Raw genomic sequence first — 20,954 nt, 5'->3', positions numbered from 1 at the left:
AAAAAAACCCATTTGAGAATATAGTTCCTCCCCCACTAAAGTGGGTCGGAACAAATAGCTTACAAGGGGTCAGAAACAGCACTGCGGATTATAAAAAAGCGAATATCCAAATTTTCGGAGGACATGCATTACACAACCTATGACTCTGCCAATGTACCCCTATACCTCATGTGATTTGGATCTAGGGTCTGATGAGTTTCTTTTAAAGACTGCGTTATCGGTTTCCATTAGATTAATAAGCACCTGCCTACATTTTGTTAAGACAATTCATCAAGTGTTACAAGTTAGAATGCTTCTCAATCTAACACGATGATAAACTGACTTATCATATCTTACACTTCAAACCCGAATTCAGATATCATCAAAATGATTGGAGAAATCTTTAGAAAACAAAGTTGCACGAATTTTAGATACCAATTGATGTGGAAAAGTGTGGAGACATTAATTACATAACCACATTAAAATCTAGCCCTTCAGTGCCAGCATAATAAATTCAACCCAAATTGTTTATCAACAGGGTGGAAATCTTGCGGGCTTTGAAATTTGTTTGCATCACTCCTTGAAACAATCTTTGAACTTCATTTTGGCTAATCGTCTGTCCCTTTGTCTTGCATTTCTCGTTATGAACGGCAAACTCGGTGACATTTTGTTTTTCTCTATTCTTTACCGGTTGTTTTATCGTTCATTAATAGGGCTTTTTGAGAGTTGTAAATGTCGATAAACTTTTATGAGTAAAAAAGTTTCGAATCAAACATGTTCAAGTTTACAAATGACAATCCCCAAAAACTATTAAACAAAATCAGTGCAACAGAAGAAAAATACAAACTAATCAGAGAATTCAAAAACCACCAAATTATCGAACAAAACAGTGAAAATCGATTTTGATCACAAAGCTGTGAAACGCATAAGAGCTAGATTTCTTATTTCTATATTAAATCGAGAAAAATTGATTACAACTTATATAAAAAACGTGCTGTTGTCGATAAGGTAACAAAATAGTATCTGAACCAAGTACCAGACCGCGATGAAACTAGAGAAGAGAACTATGATATCAAAACAAAATGTTTTAAATTTTTAAGCACATGAAAATAAAATAAGCACAGATATAAAACAATGGGAAACATCCGAAAATTTTAAATGTTTACTAGTCGCCATAACGCCAGACAGAACAACAGAACAAATCAAATTATTATAAAAAAGAAAACGAAATTGAAGTGGAGTAACAAATCTTTAATCTTGAAAAGCGTTCAAAAATGGAACAAATTGCCCTCTTCAATAAGAATTTTTAACAGTAAAACTTGCTTTAAAAATGTTTTAACCTTGTTTTTGCTCGATCAACACAGGAAAGTACCCGTTAATAGACAAATAGTAGCCTTCAAATCCTATTTTTACCTATAAAAACGAACAGCCACATTTTGAAGATTACTATATTAATAACAATGCTGATTAATTTAATTAACATTTTAGAGCATGTAGATATCTAACCTTAGGGTTATATTCTGAGTAAATTACATGTTTCAAAAAAAAGAAAAAAACCGCTCACTGAGATATCTGAAGACATTTCTGTGCCTGATCTGTCAAACTGCAGTTCTCATATGAGTCAAAACTCACAAACATGCGTTATATAATAGAAAACTCGACAAAATTTGCAAAGCCAACAAATTTTTGTAGATATTTTATCATTCTTTTCCGCTTGTTTAAATTAGTTGATACAAACATACCTAATAACGAATTGACTTGTTTGTAACGGATAAAGAACGATTTCATATTAAAACACTATAGAAAATTCTGGCATTATAATGTCGAAACCTCAAAAATTAAAGGAAAATGAACTCTCAGAATTGGTTTTTTTTCCATTTTAGATTAAACTTCAGAACACAGTGCAAAACGAAGCTCAACGACTGTAAAAGTTCAAAAACGATTTCAAAAACAAAGCTGCCCATCCCCATTCGGAAATTTTAATATTTCGCATTAAATTGATAACTCATTAAAAATATAGCACTTAAGAACATTTATTTTACCCAAAAAACTCAACTACGTAAAAATGTCAGAACGTCTAGAAATTAACTTGCAAAACTATAACACAGCATACGTCAACCATTGTGGCAAGAAAAAACAAACTAAAACAAAATCTGCTTTGATAAAAAACCGCTCTTTATCAAAACAATTACTCATTTAAATAGAGATTATTTTCAATCCCAGCTTCACTCTTTTTCGTTCTCTCTCTCTCTCTCGCTTTCTTTTTATTCTTCTCTTTCTCTCTCCCTCTCTCTCTCTCTCTCTCTCTCTCTCTCTCTCTCTTTCTTTCTTTCTTTCTTTCTTTCCTTCTTTCTTTCTTTCTTTCTTTCTTTCTTTCTTTCTTTCTTTCTTTCTTTCTTTCTTTCTTTTTTTCTTTCTTTCTTTCTTTTTTCTTTCTTTCTTTCTTTCTTTCTTTCTTTCTTTCTTTCTTTCTTTCTTTTTTTCTTTCTTTCTTTCTTTTTTCTTTCTTTCTTTCTTTCTTTCTTTCTTTTTTTCTTTCTTTCTTTCTTTTTTCTTTCTTTCTTTCTTTCTTTCTTTCTTTCTTTCTTTCTTTCTTTCTTTTTTTCTTTCTTTCTTTCTTTTTTCTTTCTTTCTTTCTTTCTTTCTTTCTTTCTTTCTTTCTTTCTTTCTTTCTTTCTTTCTTTCTTTCTTTCTTTCTTTCTTTCTTTCTTTCTTTCTTTCTTTCTTTCTTTCTTTCTTTCTTTATCTCTCCCATCCCCCCTATAAAAGCGTGCAGTGAAAATCAAATCATTGTTTCCTTTCACATCACTATGGTTAACATTTTTTGTTAAAACACTATTTATCCACTTGCGCATTTCATACATCAAAAAGACACCAAAAATTTTATTGTTCAAAAAGATGTTCCAACATTACTCGCTTTCAAAGCGTAAGTTAGAGTCACAAAAAAATCAACAGCTTCGCCCTGAACAAAAAGCGCCTAAATGCAAACACATTTCTTTGGACTGTAAGGAAAATGGTAGCGACACGAAGCTACAAAACATTACAACATCACCATATGCTGTAATAATTAGCTAATGTAATAATTCTTTGATAACCGACAGCAGTCAGACTTAAAGTTTTACTAGTTTGCACGCTTCTTAGATTGTTTTTTTTTTACTGTTTTCACAACAATGCATAATTTTAATTGAATGGTAAATAAAAAGGCCTGGAAATTAAACAAACTTTTTTTAGCCATGTGAATTCTAATACTGCAATATATGGCCTCATCTCTATACAATTTCTTAGTTTAACTTCAGATATTGGCTTAGAACCTTGATGGCAGATTGCGAAGAATGTCAGAGAAATGAAAGTACTAGTTTTATGCAGTCAAAGTAAATTCAAGAGTAGGAAGTCGAATAAACTTCAAACTTCAAAGCAAAGAAAAAAATCTGTTCAATGGAGAGATGAAAAAAGCAGGGGGACAAATTTGATTCAGGAGGCAACCAATTAGTGAACTGAATGAAATATTTTCTCAATTGACGGACTGATTGTCAATTGTCTAATGAGATAAAACTAAGAAACAAAATAATTAAAAGAAAAAAAGGTAGAACTCGAACAGCAAAATTGTTATTCTTCCTACCCAAGAAAACGATTATGAGGGAAAATGCAAGCTTCGAAGCGTAAAAACAATTGTTATAAAAATTTTTTCTTTCAACTCAATTGTAATATACTTGAAAAGAGTGCGAAAAATCATAGAACAACAACATTTTAAGAAATGACGTCGCAGATTGTGAGATATTGGAAAGAGCGCGAAGGCAACTATTAACGTAGACAGACTAAAGTTGGAGGAACTGCTCTCGAACCACAGGATGGGGGAAACAATGTTAGAGATGTAGTTAATTTTATGGGTGCCAAAAACTCGTACCTCATATGGGTTCGAACTGAGAACTTCAAGATAGCAGTTAGCCATCTTAACCGCTCAGCTACTTCATCTTTGAGAAATTCCAGGCAGAAGTTGCTTTTTTCTTAGCGACAAAATTTTGGAATATGAGCAAGTGAAATCAATCAAACCGAAGAAGCGAAGCATAAGGATAATTCAAAAATGTTCTAGAACGAAAGCGCAAACACGGTCAAATATTTATTTTGCATAAAAAGACCAACATGTTTACAATAATTGCATCAAATTTTGTTCGAGAGCAATTAAAAATCCCTAAATCGGGGAAAACAATTCTGAAATATACTTAAAGTCTTGATTATTGTTTAGGATGCCCAGGAAAAAAATTAAAAGTACAGTGTGCACTTGTTTGAGAAAACCACTTAAGTTTGAAAAGTTCGAGCTAAAAACTGCTCTGAAAATCTGCACATGCAGAAACTGTTTCGCTTTTCAAATCGCTTTTCAAATTTTTCACATGTAATTTTTCTCATTCTCAAAGAACACTGCATGCGAAAAAAATTAAAAGTACAGTGTGCACTTATTTGAGAAAACCACTCAAGTTTAAAAAGTTCGAGAGCACCGCATGCGAATAAAATTAAAAGAACACTGCATGCGAAAAAAAGTTAAAGTACAGTGTGCACTTGTTTGAGAAAACCACATAAGTTTGAAAAATTCGAGCTAAAAACTGCTCTGAAAATCTGCACATGCAGAAACTATTTCACTATTCAAATCGCTTTTCAAAGTTTTCACATGTAATTTTTCTCACTCTCAAAGAACACTGCATGCGAAAGCCTGCCTTCTTGTTCTCTTTTTTATTTGCTTTTCCTTTGATCGTCTAAAATTTTAGCTGTAACAATTACAATATTACCAAAACTACCATATCATTCCCCTTAATATTTCCTCCTATAAAATAATTCAAAAAACGATGGGAAAAAAGTGGTCAAACTTTTGCTTGGGAACACAAAACACAAGATTAATTAAATAAAAATATCTGACAAATTTTTCATACTTCTGTTTAAAAGAGGTCTGTAGATTTTTTTACTGAAAACTTGATGTCTGATCGCCCCATTTTCAACTTTGCTGAACTCTAATCATTAATCCAATTTGAATCCTCGTTGAAAACAAAAAAAAGAAAACGTAATTGAAAAGAACTTTGATTGCATTGTACTAAAGGTTAGCAAATCAACTTTCTAGTCTATTCTGCAATCGACATAGTTAAATTTTGGACAAAATTTACAAAAACTAAAAAAACAGAAAATTCCATGAAGTTCAATGAAAATTTACAAAGATAGCAATTGAAATTTCTTTGTCCTATTACTAAGCTTGAGAAAACCGGGCTTGTTTTAGTTGCAACTGGTAGATAAAAAAGCATTTTTAGCTGAAAAGAAATTTTTTGAAAAGAGACAAGAAATCACAAAAATATACACAAGCTTGGACAGACAAACACAAAGCAACAGAAATAAACACGCACACACATGCATACACACACAAAGGCAAGTGCATGCGAAGACACACGCACAAACACATACACATGGAAACACGGACACGCACCCACACGCATACACATACGCATACACACAGATATAAACCCGCAGTATGCATGCACACACGCATATGCACGCACACACTGCTATAACAGAAAGTTTTTGATCGAAAGTTTTAGAAAGAAAGATGAAAGGCTCTAAGAGTAAGTTGAATGGCTTTAAGAGAACTTAATACCCACTGGGCGCTAACTCTATCTTGTTTCTGAGAACGAAAAGTCTAATGGGTCTCTCTCAGAGAGAGAGAGAGAGAGAGAGCTAGGAATTTTTTCCATGAGTAGATTCGACTCTGCAACTTTTAATTTTCTAGCCTAATTAGTAATTAAATAATATAGAAAAGTTTCTGCATCGGTAAGTCATTTGCAAGACTTACAAAGTTTTGCTGGTCGGTAATGATCGTTAAACTCAGAAAAAAACGGAACTACTCAAAAAAATTTAAAACAATTGTAAATTACAACAAAATCTTGCTAAAAATTGTGATTCAGAAACATTTCATTGACCACAGACTATCCAGTATTCCTACTTCAAGCCTTAAATAGTTTCACTGGCTCATACTGATCCATAAACTTCAAACATATCAAAATTATTGAAATATTGATAGCCGATCCATTAATTCTAGAAACTATGCAACAGCTTAACATCAAACATTGGAGGAGGCCATGTTGCCAGAAAAAATATAAAAAATTTCAAAAATCTTCAAAAACTACTCGAAAAATTGCCAAGCTTCATTTTAAAAAAATGCTCGAATTCGTGATATTAAAAACTTAACAAAAAACAATCAGTTACATCTAGAAACTATGCAATAATCTATTATCAATGCCTAGAGGAGGTTGCTTGGCTCTTGAATCTGAAGAAACCTTAAAAAATGACAAAATTTTCAAAAAAATTGAAAAAATTTGCATTTTTATTAAAAAAATTGCAAACCTTTGCGATAATAAAAAAGTTGAAAACTTTTCCATGACCAATAAAATTTTTATAATAACTTATTATCAAACTCTAAAGGAGGTTTTCTGACCCCAGAGGCTGAAAAAACCTGAATAATGACTGTAAACCTGAAAGAAACTGAAAAAATTGTGAGTTTTGTCGAATAAATGCTAATTTTCGCGATGTTGAAATCTTGAAAAACATTCCATTACTTCTAGAAACTATGGAGTTATTTATTATTACAAAAGAGAGAAGATTCTGGAGAAATCTAAAATAATAAGAAAAATTTTCAAAAAAATTTGAAAAAAAAGTTTTATCAAAAAGTTAAAAATGTGACAATTTATCAAATGTTAAAAAAGGTGAAAAAATATGAAATTGCCAATAACTTTTTTAAGTAAATTATTATCAATCCCTTAAGGAGGTTTTCTAGCCCCTGGGGATGGAAAAACTTGAATAATGACAACACATGTCGAAAAAATGCTAAAATGCTCGTGATGTTGAAAAACATTCCGTTACCACTAAAAAGTATGCAGTAACCTAATTTTAAACCGTAGAGGGCATTGACAACTAGGCCTGAAAAAACTCGAAAAAACGTAAAAAAACTCGATATTTTAAAAACTTGAAAAAAATTGTGAAAGTTAGTATAAATTTGGGTGTTTTTGTTTGGAGTACCAGAAACATATACCTCTTAAAATGATCATATAAAGTACGTATGTCTTGCAAAAGACCTTAATCAACTTTAACCAGCCCCAACTTTAGACAGGTCCAACCAAAAACTCGAAAAATGACAAACAATTGCAACATTTTGCGCTGAAAAACTCCTAAAAGTGACCTTATAACCTTAAACTACGGCCTTCCCACCACTCTGAGCACTTGAGGGACTACTAAACGCGGATAAGAGCCTCTAATGAAACCAGTTTATCCCGTATTTAAGGACGAAAGGTCAAATGGGTCAAGCGAAAAATTGTATAAAAGTAGACCGAAAGGACTAATATTATTGCTACAAACTTCATTTGAGAGCAATTAAAAAGTCTATAAAATAGTCAACAATTGGTATACAGACAACATTTTTTACAATTCATCATAAGTTAAATTAATAATATGTACGCAGTAATTTGGTAGAAATTTGCTTATCTAATAAAGCCATTTGCACGAACAAAATAACGTTGTTGCGAAACATCCGCTCTTCCCCCCTGCTTTCACAGTTGGATTGCAACCCCCCCCCCATACACAACAATTTGCACCCCGTTTATAGCAACCTTTCACACACTCGCGAAAACAGTGACGCACAAACTGCAAAAACGAAAAAGACAGAGAAGAGCGGGAAGCAACGCATTTAATAGTCCTGATCTAAAAGGGACATTTTCCATATTCCCTGTAAAACCAGCCACGCCTTTCCTTAAGCGCCTTGCAAACTAGTTCATATCTATCATACAGTCTGTCCCAGTTCTGCTTTGCCATGTCTGATATTTGCTTCATCTCAATCAGACGCTGATCGGATGCTTTTATCTCTGATTGCCATTTGAGAAGTTCCATCTGTAACACAAAATTGGTCAAAATTTATCATCATTCTCTTAGCAGACCCACATTGAGGTCCCATATTTATTTTCCTCTAATAAAACCAGTCAGACACAAGTTAGCTATAAGCAGACCGAAGTTTGCTCCATTTGTTTCTGAGCAGAACGCCCAGACTAAAAATTTGACCAAACCGATGTCCAGACTTGATATAGAGAAAAATTTAAAACTCAATCCGAATGATTATCTATACCAAAGTTTGCACAACGTTTTCCATGCACGTTGCCTCTCTTAATATACTCTAAATGGAAAATCGAATCGCTCGAACAAGCAAAATTATATTTAAACGGTCGAGAAAAATTTCCATAAAAACAGAAAATTGGAAACGACTCTAAGACAAGAATGGGGCATAATTGACCAAATTGTGCAAGTGGATTTCCCAGGTTGAGGTGCCAGACCGAAAGTCGATATGTCCAGACCGTCCCAGACGGAAAGTGTCTATGTCCAGACCCTCCCAGACGGAAAGTGCCTATGTCCAGACTTTCGTGCGTTCAAAATTTTTCGTGCGTTCATCGTGCGTTCAAAATCTTATATGACCGGACTTTAGTGCGTTCCAAATTAAAATTCGTGCGCTCATTTGTGCGTTCAAGTCCAGACTATCGTGCGTTCAAAAACACGCATGTCCAGACTTTCGTGCAATCAAAAATGCGTATGTCCAGACTTTCGTGCGTTCATTTTCAGATAACGTTCTTATAATGTATTCGTTTCAAGTATAGATACGTTAGCGTGATGGTTGTGATGAAGTGCCCAAGCAGTTGCTATATTTTAATTAATAAAGATGTTCGATGAAAGTATTGGCTGAAGGGGGTGCCAGCGACCTAGTTATTAAAGTATGATTTGCTTTGCAACTTCAGCAAGGGTTTATAATTCTAGGTGTGAAATTGTTTTAAACAAAGCAAAATGTTGGATGCGAATTTTCCTGCGTTCGATGTTTTGTAACTTTTGAACTCAAGTGAGTTCAGGTTTTCTTGGTAGAAAGCTTTCACTTGAGTGAGCACTCTATTAAGAGTGTTTAGTCAAACATGGATTCATTAGTTTTTGGCATTCTTGTTTCCATTCAAAAAATTTTCGTGCGCTCCGAGTCACAATGTCCAGACTTTCGCGCGTTCAAAATTTCTTATGTCCAGACTATCGTGCGTTCAAAATGGCACATGTACAGACTATCGTGCGTTCAAAATTGCATATGTCCAGACTATCGTGCGTTCAAAATTGCATATGTCCAGACTATCGTGCGTTCATTTTTTTTCCAGACCGTGTAATTTTGAAAGCACGACTCCAGCTTGTGCGTTCATTTCGGTCTGGACATATCGACTTTCGGTCTGGGACCTCAACCTGGGTTGATATGCAATCTAAATAGAATGTTCTGTGGAATACACTTACATTTGCTAAATTGGTTTGGATTGGGATATTTTCCGATATATGATCGCGATTTGTTTAATTGAAATCCGGGATTTGGGTAACTCCGCAAACTGCGTATGATTTTACAATTTGCGTAATTACCTTGAACAATTTTGTCAAAAACTACCAAAAAGAGAACTGATATATAAAAATAACTCGTTATTTAATGGATAAACTCCACTGAATTTAATAAAATTGATGCACTCGGTTTATAAGAATTGTCTAATTGTATTTTTTGCTTTTTCTCAAAAACGTGCCATATAAGCATCCCCTCAAGATTTCAACACACGGCGGCTATATAATAGTTATTTTCCTTTTTAGAGTCCACCTCTTTGGTCAAATAGGAAGGAAATTTTCAATTGAAGTTATATAACCAGGTCTATATGTTTTCCCAACGAAGAGTTTATTTTTTGCACAAACATCCCCTCTAAGCACCCAATCATGATTTTAACATATGAGGACTATATAATTTAGTTAAATTCCTTCTTTGCACAAAAATTCCCTATTTGGATGGTTAAGAAGGAAAGAAGGAGAATTATATATATATATATATATATATATATATATATATATATATAACAGGGATTTTTATTGAAAACAAAGTGTTTATTTTTTATAGTTATTGCAACGAAATTTGACTACAATTGTTTCAAAAAATCTGAATGCTTAATAAAGAAACTCAAAATGAGTAGAAACCTTGAAAGTTCAATCAATTTTTATTTTCACAGATTTCCAAGAAAAAATTAATTTGACAAATTCCAACCAAACTCAGCTTTCACAGAATTATTTTGTTTAGGGAGTTGTTTGGGGAGTTCAAAATTGAATTATTTCAAGAACATTGTACAGAAATCCTAATGTACATAAAATAGCCGCGATAGACGCTTGTGGCCTAGCATGAATTGAAAGAACAAAAGAAATAAGATTGACTGAACGACTACCAGCTTTTTAATTGACCACTAGACTTTTTGGTTAGATTCGGGCTGTCACTTTTATGAGACACATTTGCTCTACAAGGAAAAAGCCCTAAGGGAGCTTTTTCAAAATTAATATTTGACATTAAAACTCAAGACTCTATTACTCAAAAATTAGGGCATATAAGTTTGGCACTACTTAGATGCACACTATTAACCTTCGATAAGTAAATGCTAATAAATCTTAAAGTTCTATAAGTGAATTCAGAAATCATTTTTTGAGTGAGGTAAGTCACGCAATTGACCTAAAAACAGTAATGACGTCACAAACACAAATTTTAACTGCAAAGCAGTAGAAGTCACCAAAATCATTGAAAAAGTCAGTTCCAAGAAGTCAGGGTAAGACGAAACAAAAATCTGTTAGACGATTATAAAATAGGAGCGCAATAATAGCCGCCTGGAATTGCTGACGCTGATTACTAATTAAGAAAACCATACGTTAGCCACTTGAATTGAGTTGTTTTGGCCAAAAAATTTGTGTCCTAGTTGATTTCAGAGCTCTTGTAGATCACCTTGCAACTCCTCGAGCTCATTCCAATATTCATCAACTCAGCTGAAGCAGTTCATTATTTAAATCAAGTCGTAGGTTGTCAAAATTTGCTCCTAATTGAAAAAACGCTATGATGTTTAGGTTTATCTCAATAAAAATCTTAAAATAATTTTGTTGAAATCAAAATTAATTGCCCTGGATTATATAAACTAACCTCAATTCTGCGAGGAGTTAATTGTACATTTAATTATAGATTTAACATGTAAGTGTATTCCATCTAGTTTTTTTTTGAATAGGGAACTTTAGTACTCGAAAGAAAATTAGAATTAAAGAATATAGAATCGCTTTTTCATGCGTACTAAAATCCACTGACAGAATTCTGTAAGTTTAGGCCACTTTGCATTGTCAATGTGTTCCACAAAATTGCTCTAAATGCGTTCTGAGAAAAACACTGAGGGATAAGTGTAACTGTAGTTCAATTTTCCGTCAGTGAATTCCACAGGTCTAAATTTTGGGCAAATTTGAACTAAATTAGAGATTTGCAGGAACAAGTAATGAACAAAACTCCAGTCTGAAAGAGCAAGGAAGCAAAAGTATGTCTATTAGAAACAAAAAACACACTAAACTGGTCCAAATTTTCATTGTGAAAACTGGTACAGTTATTGGCGCAGGATTAAGTGAGGTCTATGACTAACAAAGGATAAAATTGGTTCTGAGAAGAGCGGGTAAGCAAAATTGGGGTCGACTTGGGCGCTGGGCAAGAGAAAACATAGGTGTATGGAGTGCAATGATAAGGGTTCATTTCTTATAAATGAACTCATCTAGTAAGTTAACAGAGATAATTTCGAGCGTGCTTCTGATGAAGAGACCAATATTACTTACGACTAATCTTCTTCGAGTCATCAATTCATATAAAACTTTTAAAATATAAGCATCAAATTCTGTTCGAAAGCAGTGAATAAAACTCAAGATATCCTTTACAAAAAGATCTTGTTCCAACAAAAATAATTGTTCAAAATAAAACCGCAATCTCCTCGTTTTTTGAATTACCAACTGGCCTGAAATTCGAGCTGCAGCCAAAAATTAAAATAATAATAATAATAATAATAATAATAATAATAATAATAATAATAATAATAATAATAATAATAATAATAATAATAATAATAATAATAATAATAATAATAATAAATTGTTTCCAGAGTATTCATTAGAAAAAAAAGAAACTTGCTCTTTTACATTTAGAAGTTAATATCGAAATTCATTTATGCATTCAATACTCCAGGAAAACACTTTTAGGCCAAGGTTGGCCTGTTTTCAAGTGTCTGTAGCGAAAGAGATCGTAAACATCAAAGATTATATGTAAAGATTATAAGAAAATTTTACTAGCTACATTAAAAAAAATGTTGGAAGCTTGGAGTTTAGAAATCGGTTTGGTCTCACATTTTAAACCAAGATAGCAACTCATCATTGTCAATAATATATAAGTCCAAAAACTTGTGACAAAAGTCCTTTACTTGCCGCTTTGAGAGATCAAAAATAAAATTGACAAAATTGGGAAAAAAGTTTAGCAAGCAATTAACTATTTTTACAAATTTTTGGTTGCAGTGAGAAATTTTCAAACTTGTTCTTAAATAAATACAATTTGCGAGAACTGTTTCGCGCATTTGCTATTTTGAGAAGCTCTTCCCTTGAGATACAGTTCTTTAAAACTGGGATTTCACATTCTTTTCGTATTATTTTTATTGCCATTTTGAGTATTTCATACAGGTGGAGCCTGATACATTTTAAAGTAGCAGTTCTTTCCGCTTACTTGTTATGGAGTCAAACCTTTTTTTTGAATGTTATGATTCTGGCTATTCTTTTCACCATTTGATTCAGGGGTTTGAGTACTTGATTGCTTGTGTTAGCGTAAACTAAGACTCCGTATTGAATTACTGGTTGCACATATAATCGATAGACTTGAACTAACTGATTCGTTGTTAGGACCTTCCTAATTCGGTAGAGAAGTGAGCAGAAACCTGACATTCTTTTCGTTCAATTTTCAGCATGTTCTTGAAAACTTAATTTATGGTCTACCTGAATCCCTAGATACTTAAAAGTTTCAACATTTTGGATTGTTTTACTGTTAATATACACTCTTTCAGAATTTTTTTGCACTCTTTTCGAAAAACCGACTCATTTTGTCTTCTCAACGTTTAAAGTCAGTCGATTTCTTTTCAACCAGGAGGCTGTTTTCTGAAGAATTACATTGATTTTAGTTTCATTTGTTTTGGGTTCACTTTTTGTATAAACTACAGTGTCATCTGCATAGAGGATGGATTTTATGTCAGATGTTTCGAGGGTCAGATCATTTATGTATATAACAAAAAGCAAAGGACCCATTAATGAGCCTTGCGGGACACCAATTTTTATGCTCCTCATAGATGACTTCTTCGAGCCTATTTCAGTGTATTGAAATTTTCTGCTCAAATAGGACTTCAAAACTTTCAAAACATGTCCTCTTAGACCATAACTGGAGCACTTTGCTAGTAAGATTTGGTGGTCCACTGTGTCAAAGGCTTTTTTGAGATCCAAGAAAGTACTGATCGTATTTTGTTTACTATTGAGCCAATTTAATCGAACATTTTCGCTGAGTTCCACCAGTGCATCAATTGTGCTGCGGTTTTGTCTAAAACCAAATTGATTTTCATTTAATACTTTTTCTTTATTAAGGAAAACAATAATTCTGTTGAAGATAATTTTTTGAAAAATTTTACCTACCACCGGTAGCAGTGATATCGGACGATAATTTGATGGATCAGTTTCGTCCCCTTATTGAATATTGGGATTACTTTTGCAATTTTCAGGCAATCAGGAAACAAGCCAAAATTTAGACAGGAGTTGAAAAGGTGATTGTTTCTGTTTTCTATATTTTAAATTTCACGAAAGTGTCATTGATTAACTAAAGATGCCAATGATTTTCGTTTTTGCTTTACTTAAGCTGAGATCAACACTGTCAAGACAAAAAGAAGTGATTTTCTTGATTTTTAAGGAAAGAGTGTCCAATTGTGGCCCGATCGTTGCTTAAATGGATCTGGGGGTTCCATCGCCTTACAATCCATTCAGAAAACAAATTTGTCAGAAGTTTATTAGATAGTACACGGTAAACATTACACGAAAACTGAGGTATAAATATACTTAGCAAATCAAGGACAAAAGTGGAAGAAATTTTATGTACAAAAAGACAGTAGATAATTTAATTCAATCATTTTTTCAACTTTTCCTTTTTCACAATTTTTCCGTTCAAAATAGTGACCAGAACATCAAATATAATTGAAAAAATAACTTAAAAAGAGATTACCAAATTTCTTTATTTTAACCTTCTAAACAATAGTCTAGCTGAAACCATTTTAAGTGAAAACCATATAATTCAAATTGAGATTTTCATTAATTTCATAAACTTCCTTTTCAATTGAAAAGTCTACATGTATCCAGTTTAATGTAAAATCAAAATTTAACTTAGAATTTTCTTTAATTTCTTGATTTTCTTTTTCATGAACATGTCTAGATTTATCCTGTTTCATAGAAAATCAAAGTTTAAGTTTCATAACTTTACCATTCTATGCAAAGTCTAAATACATCGAGTTTAATCGAGAACAAAATTTTTATTTTATATTGCTTTATCTTCATAATTTTCCGCCTGCAAGCAAACGTGTAGATGCATTGATTTTGCATTATGTTCAAAATCTTGTTTTTTGTGGTGGTGGTATCGTAAGGTACTTTAATGGCGGTGCTGCTTTTTCTGCTGTTCATCTTCTGGGAGGGGACGTTTATTTATTAGAATCGAATTCAAAGCACATCTTGTCGCTATTGAATTTAATTTAGCAACTTCCCGCCTCTTTCGAAGTCTTATAAAATCCAACCGAAAATGGGCACTTTGAGCCTGAGGTCACTCAATGGTGAATCATATGTTGAGGGAAATTGTTGACGACTAGTCAGTTATGGGTACCAATTTGGTGCTAGATTGCATTCAAAACTAGTCCACTTAATGCCCGCAGAGTGCTACCATTTTATCCGGTTTTTGAGGATGTAAATTCAAATGGATCGGACGACAATTCGGTCAAGCTCAAAAGAGCACAACAAAAACCAGCAGGACTAATGTAATTGCTACAAACTTCGTTTGAGAGCAATTAAGAAATTGGAAGAAATCACAGTCAAGTTTCCGCATGTGAATGAAACCACAATAGAGAATTGAAATTGAAATTTTCATTGAAATTGGAGTAAATAAAATTCGCGCTGCAAAGCCACTTGCTTCTTTGTTCCATTTCTTTTCTTGACGTGACGACAATCACTTCTACAATTTGGCTTTGAAAATCAAAAAAAATCTGCGAACAAATCTTAAAAAGACATCATAGCCAGATTAACTCCAGAAACGACTTGAAGTGGAAAAATGGCCACAACAACTGACAAACTGACCCACTGAATAACTTTTACTAATCATTTTGAAACAATAATTTTGAAAGACAGTCAAATTAACTATAGAAGCGTATCTGACAACAAAAAGTGATAAAGCATCTGATACAAACTTTTTTGAATATGGTTACTACAAAAGATCTAATGGCAGAAAAAGCTGGCAACACAATTATAATCCATTCAATCATTGACTACAAATTGCAACAAAAACAAACAGAAACAGTTCATATAGACAAAAATAGAGAAAAACTCAAATAAATTATATCGATAAAGAGGCAAAACATCTAAAACATCTTATTTGAGCCAGAAAAAAGACTTACCCCAAAAGCTAAATATTTCAACGAAGAATAAAAAACTGCTGAAAATTGTTCAACATGGCAAACTGGTAAAAACAGTTCTATCTTGAATCTTAAAGTTTATTTTTTGTTTCAGATGGTCGAAAATTCTTTCAACTCACTCTTACTAAATTGATTAATTTATACAAACAAATTTAACTGAAAAATTGGAGCTTAAACTGAAATGCTTCTCTGGAATTGCCACAGGTGATCAAAAAAATTGTCCATACGCTTAGCAAAAGTTTTATCATAAATACTTATCTCCATCTCTTTCAAATAAGCGACCTGAACAGAAAACCGTCGTCTCTCAGCTCCTCAACAATTTCACCTAAATACTTTGTTTTCACGCATTTCATTCTCGTTTTAAATACACCCCAACAAAAGCACCAATAAAAAATATGTTACACTAATCCTCTTCAGTTCGGAAAAAAGACAGCAACCCAATACAATTCATTTTTTTGAATTGTATAAAAACAGTATCACCGCAATAAAGCTACGCTCAGCCCACAGCTTCGGAGCTAAAATCAACTTATCTCGATATCCGGTTCAACAGCTCTGGCTAACTCCATCAGCAAATCAGAGCATTTCTCTTGCAGTTGCTGGTGAAGAACTTCTTCCTGTTCCAAAAGTGTTTCAGCTTCACTCTGTCTTCGTCTCTCTTTTGCTGCCATCATTTCCAAGTGAGCAATCTCCTGTCCCAATTTTCTCTTCTTCCGATTCCAGTGGGACTCAAAGTCCCTTCGTCTTATTCCACACTGAAACAATAACACCAAGGTTGAAGTCCATGACCAGGTTGAGTTGCGCACACATACGGTTAGGGTGAACCTCAAGACCATGATTAGAGCTAATTCAGTGACAAACACACCTAGGGGAAGGATATGACCCCTGATCAGGATTTGACATGAGCTTTGATCTCGGCTTTCGTTTGACCGTGGGCAAATTTTGATATATCCCATCTCATCAGACCTCCACCCCCCCCCCCCCTCCCCCATTTCGAACAAAAATCTATCCATTCATTCCAATTGAACTCCAACATTATTCTAGTGACCTTTACTCACCTAAAGGGTGAAATCTGATATTATTACTATTAATATTAATATTAATAATTAATATTAATTATTAATTATTAATATTATTACTCCAGAGATTCATACGTTATTTTTTATAACCTAGTTGAGGTCCCTGCCCAAAGTACCCTCTAATGAGATTTTCAAGCGTTCAATCTTGCCTCTTTCCCCGGGTCTAGAAAAAAATGCAAAAATATGTAAGATAAGTGGTGAAAAGTTAGTTTTTTCACCGCAAATTTTGTACATAATTTTGCGGTGAAATGCGGTGAATGCGGTGAAATTATGCAAGTTCACCGCTAGACTAAGCGCTGTTCTTACAAAAATTCACCACAATTCACCGCTAAACTATGTAATTTCACCGCCCTTACAAGGGTCCGAACCTCTCACCTCCTGCATGTCATCCACTTCTTCTTCCACTGCGCCATTTCTCACTAAATTCTATTATTTTTTGTTTGAATATAAATCGATTTCACTCTACTTTCTGCAAAATATGCGCGGTGAATTTTATAAGATTTGCAATTTTTAGCGGTGAAATTACATATTTTAGCGGTGAAATGTGGTGAATTTTTGTAAGTTCACCGCTTACTCTAGTGGTGAAATTACGTAAATTCACCGCTTAGAAAAAGTGTCAAAAAGATGTAAGATTAAGGGTTGTTTTAGTGGGAAGGCAAATCTAACAATTCCTCTCACACTCACCATTAATTTCACCGCATTCTTTGCTGATCTCAAACATCTTTAACAATTTTTTCTAAGCGGTGAATTTATGTAAATTCACCACTAAGTTGTGCGGTGAATTTATGTAATTTCACTGCATTCACCGCTTATCTTACAAAATTTTGACAATTTTTTCGAAGCAGTTAATTAATGTAATTTCACCGCTAAATTCAGCGGTGAAATTATGTAATTTCAGCGCTACCAGGCGATAAAGTTTTTTGTCACCGCATTCACCGCCTGATTTATGTAATTTCACCGCATTCACCGCTTATCTTACAAAAATATCCGCATTAACCGCTTATCTTACATAAATTTGCGTTGAATGGCGGTGACACCTCCACCCGGGTCCATGCGCCGTGTACAATTGACTTGGCATTGGCCCGGTTCGAGTTGGGTCTAACCCAAGATATTTCAAACTGGTTGCCCATACTGGATACTATACTGATAACTGGATACTACACCTTCTTGGCGTAAAACTTCCTAAATTTAGCCTCTTCCACTTGCCGTCGATAATCAACCACTTTGCTCAAATCAATCCCCTCTGTTGTTCGGGCCGCTGAGTTGTCGCAATTCCCTCGTCTTACTGTCTGGTACTGATAACCCTGTCGAGGAGATGACTTCCTGAACCCCCTGAATATGGATGATAACTTGTTTGTTCTAGGAGTACTGTTGGGCATAGTTATTTCTGTAGGATGTGAAATGGTGGAGAGGTTATATGGATAGTAGATGTCTTTGCTCTGTCCTGATCGATCCTGGTTGAAATCTTCCGTTTCTATATATACTTGCTATACTTGCCGTTGTTCTCCAAGTTATTATCTTTTTTTCGAAGGCTAGAATTTTTTTCGAGATGTTAGAAAGTTGAAACAGAAGAATATGATGTTAGTCGTGAAAAAAAAGAAGCTTTGACATAGCATGAAAAGAAATTCTACTTTTAAAACTTGGTTATAGAACCTATACCTGGTTATAGAGAGATGAAGTCATGAGGAAAAACAAAGAACAAGAAAAAGGGCTGTAAAAGGAGCCCAAATTCGGGAGCTTAAGAATAGTTAACTTAATGGTTACCACATAAGACCTGAATATTAAAATATGCTGGTTGGAAACAAGTACTGGTCCATTCTTACAGTTTCTTCGCCTGTTTAGACCCCTTTATCAAAGTCATGTATATATAAATTCACCAAAACGAAAACGACTACTGAACAAAGTAACGAAAAACAGTACAAATATGAAAATTTTGTTGTATTTGGTATTTCAATGAATGTTTTCACAATGTCGAAACAAGACCGATTAACGTCGGGCAAATTGTTCTCAAACGACCGACGAGCGGTTGCCTTTGATAATAATTCCCAGCTGGGTCTCAGAGATAATTGCATTGTGGGGTGGGAGGAGTGGGGGAGGGTGCTTTTTGCACCATGAAATTGTCTCCGCAGATTGGTTTTGATGAAACGCTTTCCTCAGAGACAGGTCAGGCTCTAGGAGAACTTAATGCCCTCCAGGAGTTATCTGTTTATCCCGTTTCTGAGGACGAAAAGACAAATGGGTCATATGAAAAATCGGTCAAGCAAAAAATTGCATGAAGAAATACCCCAGGATTGATATAATTGCTAAAAACTTTACTTTGAGAGCAATTAAAGAAAACTTAGCTATGAAATAGCTAATACAACTTATCAGAGAAAAAGAGACAACTCGAAATTCATTCAACTCAGGGGAAATCAACACGAAAATATATCGGTCATGCACGACAAAGTGTTTTTCCCCACAAAAAATTTCATCAAAACTTCAATGAAGATTTCAATGTCCTGTCTACAGTGTTACGAAGCACAGGGGGATTTATGTTGGACTTAGGCTTAAGATTGAGACATAGAATTCGATCACTTTCCGTTAAATTGGCGCGATAGCCGGAAGGTAAGGTGTGTGATTCACATGCCAATGATTGAGAGTTCAATCCCCTGCCTCCGTGAAGTTGTTTGCGTGAGGATGAGCTCTTACTTAAACATAGCTTCAGTTTGGCCATAGCCTGACCAATGTTGGCTGCAATAATGGTACCACGTGAAAGATTCAGACGCAAAAATAGTGGTCATAGTCACCAAAAAGAGCAATGCTGATCATAAAAGAACAGTCTGAAATGTGGGCAATAATATGAAAAGGGTAGCTGAGAACAGGCCAAATTCGCTTAATGCTGTTCCACTGCGATTACGAGTTACTTGATGTAAAACAGTTAAAAAGTTGAAGACACCTGCTTTGAAATGATTTAGCCTGAATTGAGAATAACACAAAAGACATTCCTATTTCCCAGGAAATCGAAATTTGCGATGCAGCATCCTTTCTGTTATCCACTTTCTTGTTAACGATGAGACTTTACCAATAGTGATTTTTGGCATCATTGAGAGATGTCCGTATATCGGTGAATCATCTCGCAAAATTCGCGTATTTTCTGTTTGTGCCCCCAGCTTTACAGGTGCATGATATTTGAACCTTTTTGTGGTATGATGCATTAGTACTCATTTAAAAATTGTACAAAATTCAAACAAAAAATCATTGTTAGACGACTTTTTTGTAGAACCTTTTTTTGAATTTTAGAATTTTTTAGAGTCGATTTTTAATTTTTTGCGGATCTTTGTTGCTGTACATGCTTTTAAAGAACTTTTTCAGAGTCAGCCTGATTTAATTTAGGGTAATTTTTGTTTTTAAGGGTTTTATACAAGATCATACTAGGTCTTTGATCTCATTCAAGTGCCATACTTTTTTAAGCATGAGCACACTTTTCTTGAAAAAATCATTTATGAATTATTTGACCTCATGTAATGGTGAATTTTTTTTGACACCATATTATAAAAAAATTGTTCGCGATGAATTGATTATAAATATTTTTTTTTGGTTCATTGTATATGATCGTACGATGAAATCAAATGGTGAATCTATGTAATGATACTTGAGTCTTGCACGAAGTCAAATATTCTTCAAATCAAGATAGTTTGACGCTTGTACAAATACAAAAAAAACTATCGAGGGAGAAGAACCGCTGATATCCAAATCTGTTATTTTCTCGGTAGGATAGTAAAAACTGGATGCTGAAGAACTATGATAAAGTAATGGCGCATCATTTGGCATATCTTTCGATATGTCTTTGCTCTATCTGCAAATGATGTGAATTTTTAGTTATAGGAATGACGTGAGGCAATATAGTTTAAATTGAGCAGTGAAATAACTGTTAAAATTTCTATTTTTTTTTACATTTTTTTTTGTAATTTAAACTAACAATTGATGTCTACTTGCACTGTTTCCATGGTTGCAGTTTAGTTTTCAACTTCAAATTTGAACTGCATTGGTGATGTTTGCTTTCTGACATACAGACAACGCTAAACTTTGTTTCTTGCATTAGAGCTCCAACCCAAACATCAGCTTTTTTAATTGTTTTTGATAGACATTAGACAAGCAATAAATAAAACTCATAAGTAATCGAATAAAACAGCCCATAGCTGTAATGGTACTCTAATGAGTCTGTTGTTCTCTAACTTTCGTACTCTAAAAAGAGTAAAATAAAACTTTGCATCAACGTTTTTTACATTATTTGAAAGTATATTTGATGGTCATG

At 33.8% G+C, this 20,954-nt stretch overlaps 1 protein-coding gene across 3 annotated transcripts; it reads right to left on the bottom strand.

Annotated features, from left to right (window-relative positions):
- Positions 1–7,622: 7,622 nt before the first annotated feature.
- LOC142340772 (uncharacterized) lies at positions 7,623–20,718 on the bottom strand. 3 transcript variants are annotated; one of them, XM_075391479.1, is made up of 4 exons: positions 20,619–20,718; positions 17,824–18,114; positions 16,117–16,336; positions 7,623–7,895 (listed from the first exon to the last, which is right to left on the bottom strand). In XM_075391479.1, exons 2-4 carry the CDS (start codon positions 18,037–18,039, stop codon positions 7,708–7,710), a joined length of 624 nt encoding a protein of 207 aa, XP_075247594.1. In that variant the 5' UTR covers positions 18,040–18,114; positions 20,619–20,718; the 3' UTR covers positions 7,623–7,707. The 3 variants fall into 3 exon arrangements, with proteins under 3 accessions (XP_075247594.1, XP_075247593.1, XP_075247592.1); XM_075391478.1 differs by having other exon boundaries at positions 17,824–18,147; positions 20,380–20,699; XM_075391477.1 differs by having other exon boundaries at positions 17,824–18,134; positions 20,380–20,699.
- Between the last annotated feature and the right edge of the window lie 236 nt (positions 20,719–20,954).

The sequence above is a fragment of the Convolutriloba macropyga genome, chromosome 6, assembly GCF_964194025.1.
Source record: "Convolutriloba macropyga chromosome 6, txConMacr16.3, whole genome shotgun sequence".
NCBI classification, from domain to species: Eukaryota; Metazoa; Xenacoelomorpha; order Acoela; family Convolutidae; genus Convolutriloba; species Convolutriloba macropyga.
The sequence above is the reverse complement of the archived record's forward strand: the minus strand, read 5'-3'. Positions and strand labels throughout refer to the sequence as shown.

Coding starts and splice junctions, on each gene's coding strand:
- LOC142340772 (XM_075391477.1), bottom strand. CDS start 20,470: ATGCCAAATGATGCGCCATTACTTTATCATAGTTCTTCAGCATCCAGT. Junction 18,135..20,379: donor AACAGATTTGGATATCAGCG/GTTCTTCTCCCT, acceptor AAGTATATATAG/AAACGGAAGATTTCAACCAG. Junction 7,896..16,116: donor AGCTGTTGAACCGGATATCG/AGATAAGTTGAT, acceptor ATTTTGTGTTAC/AGATGGAACTTCTCAAATGG.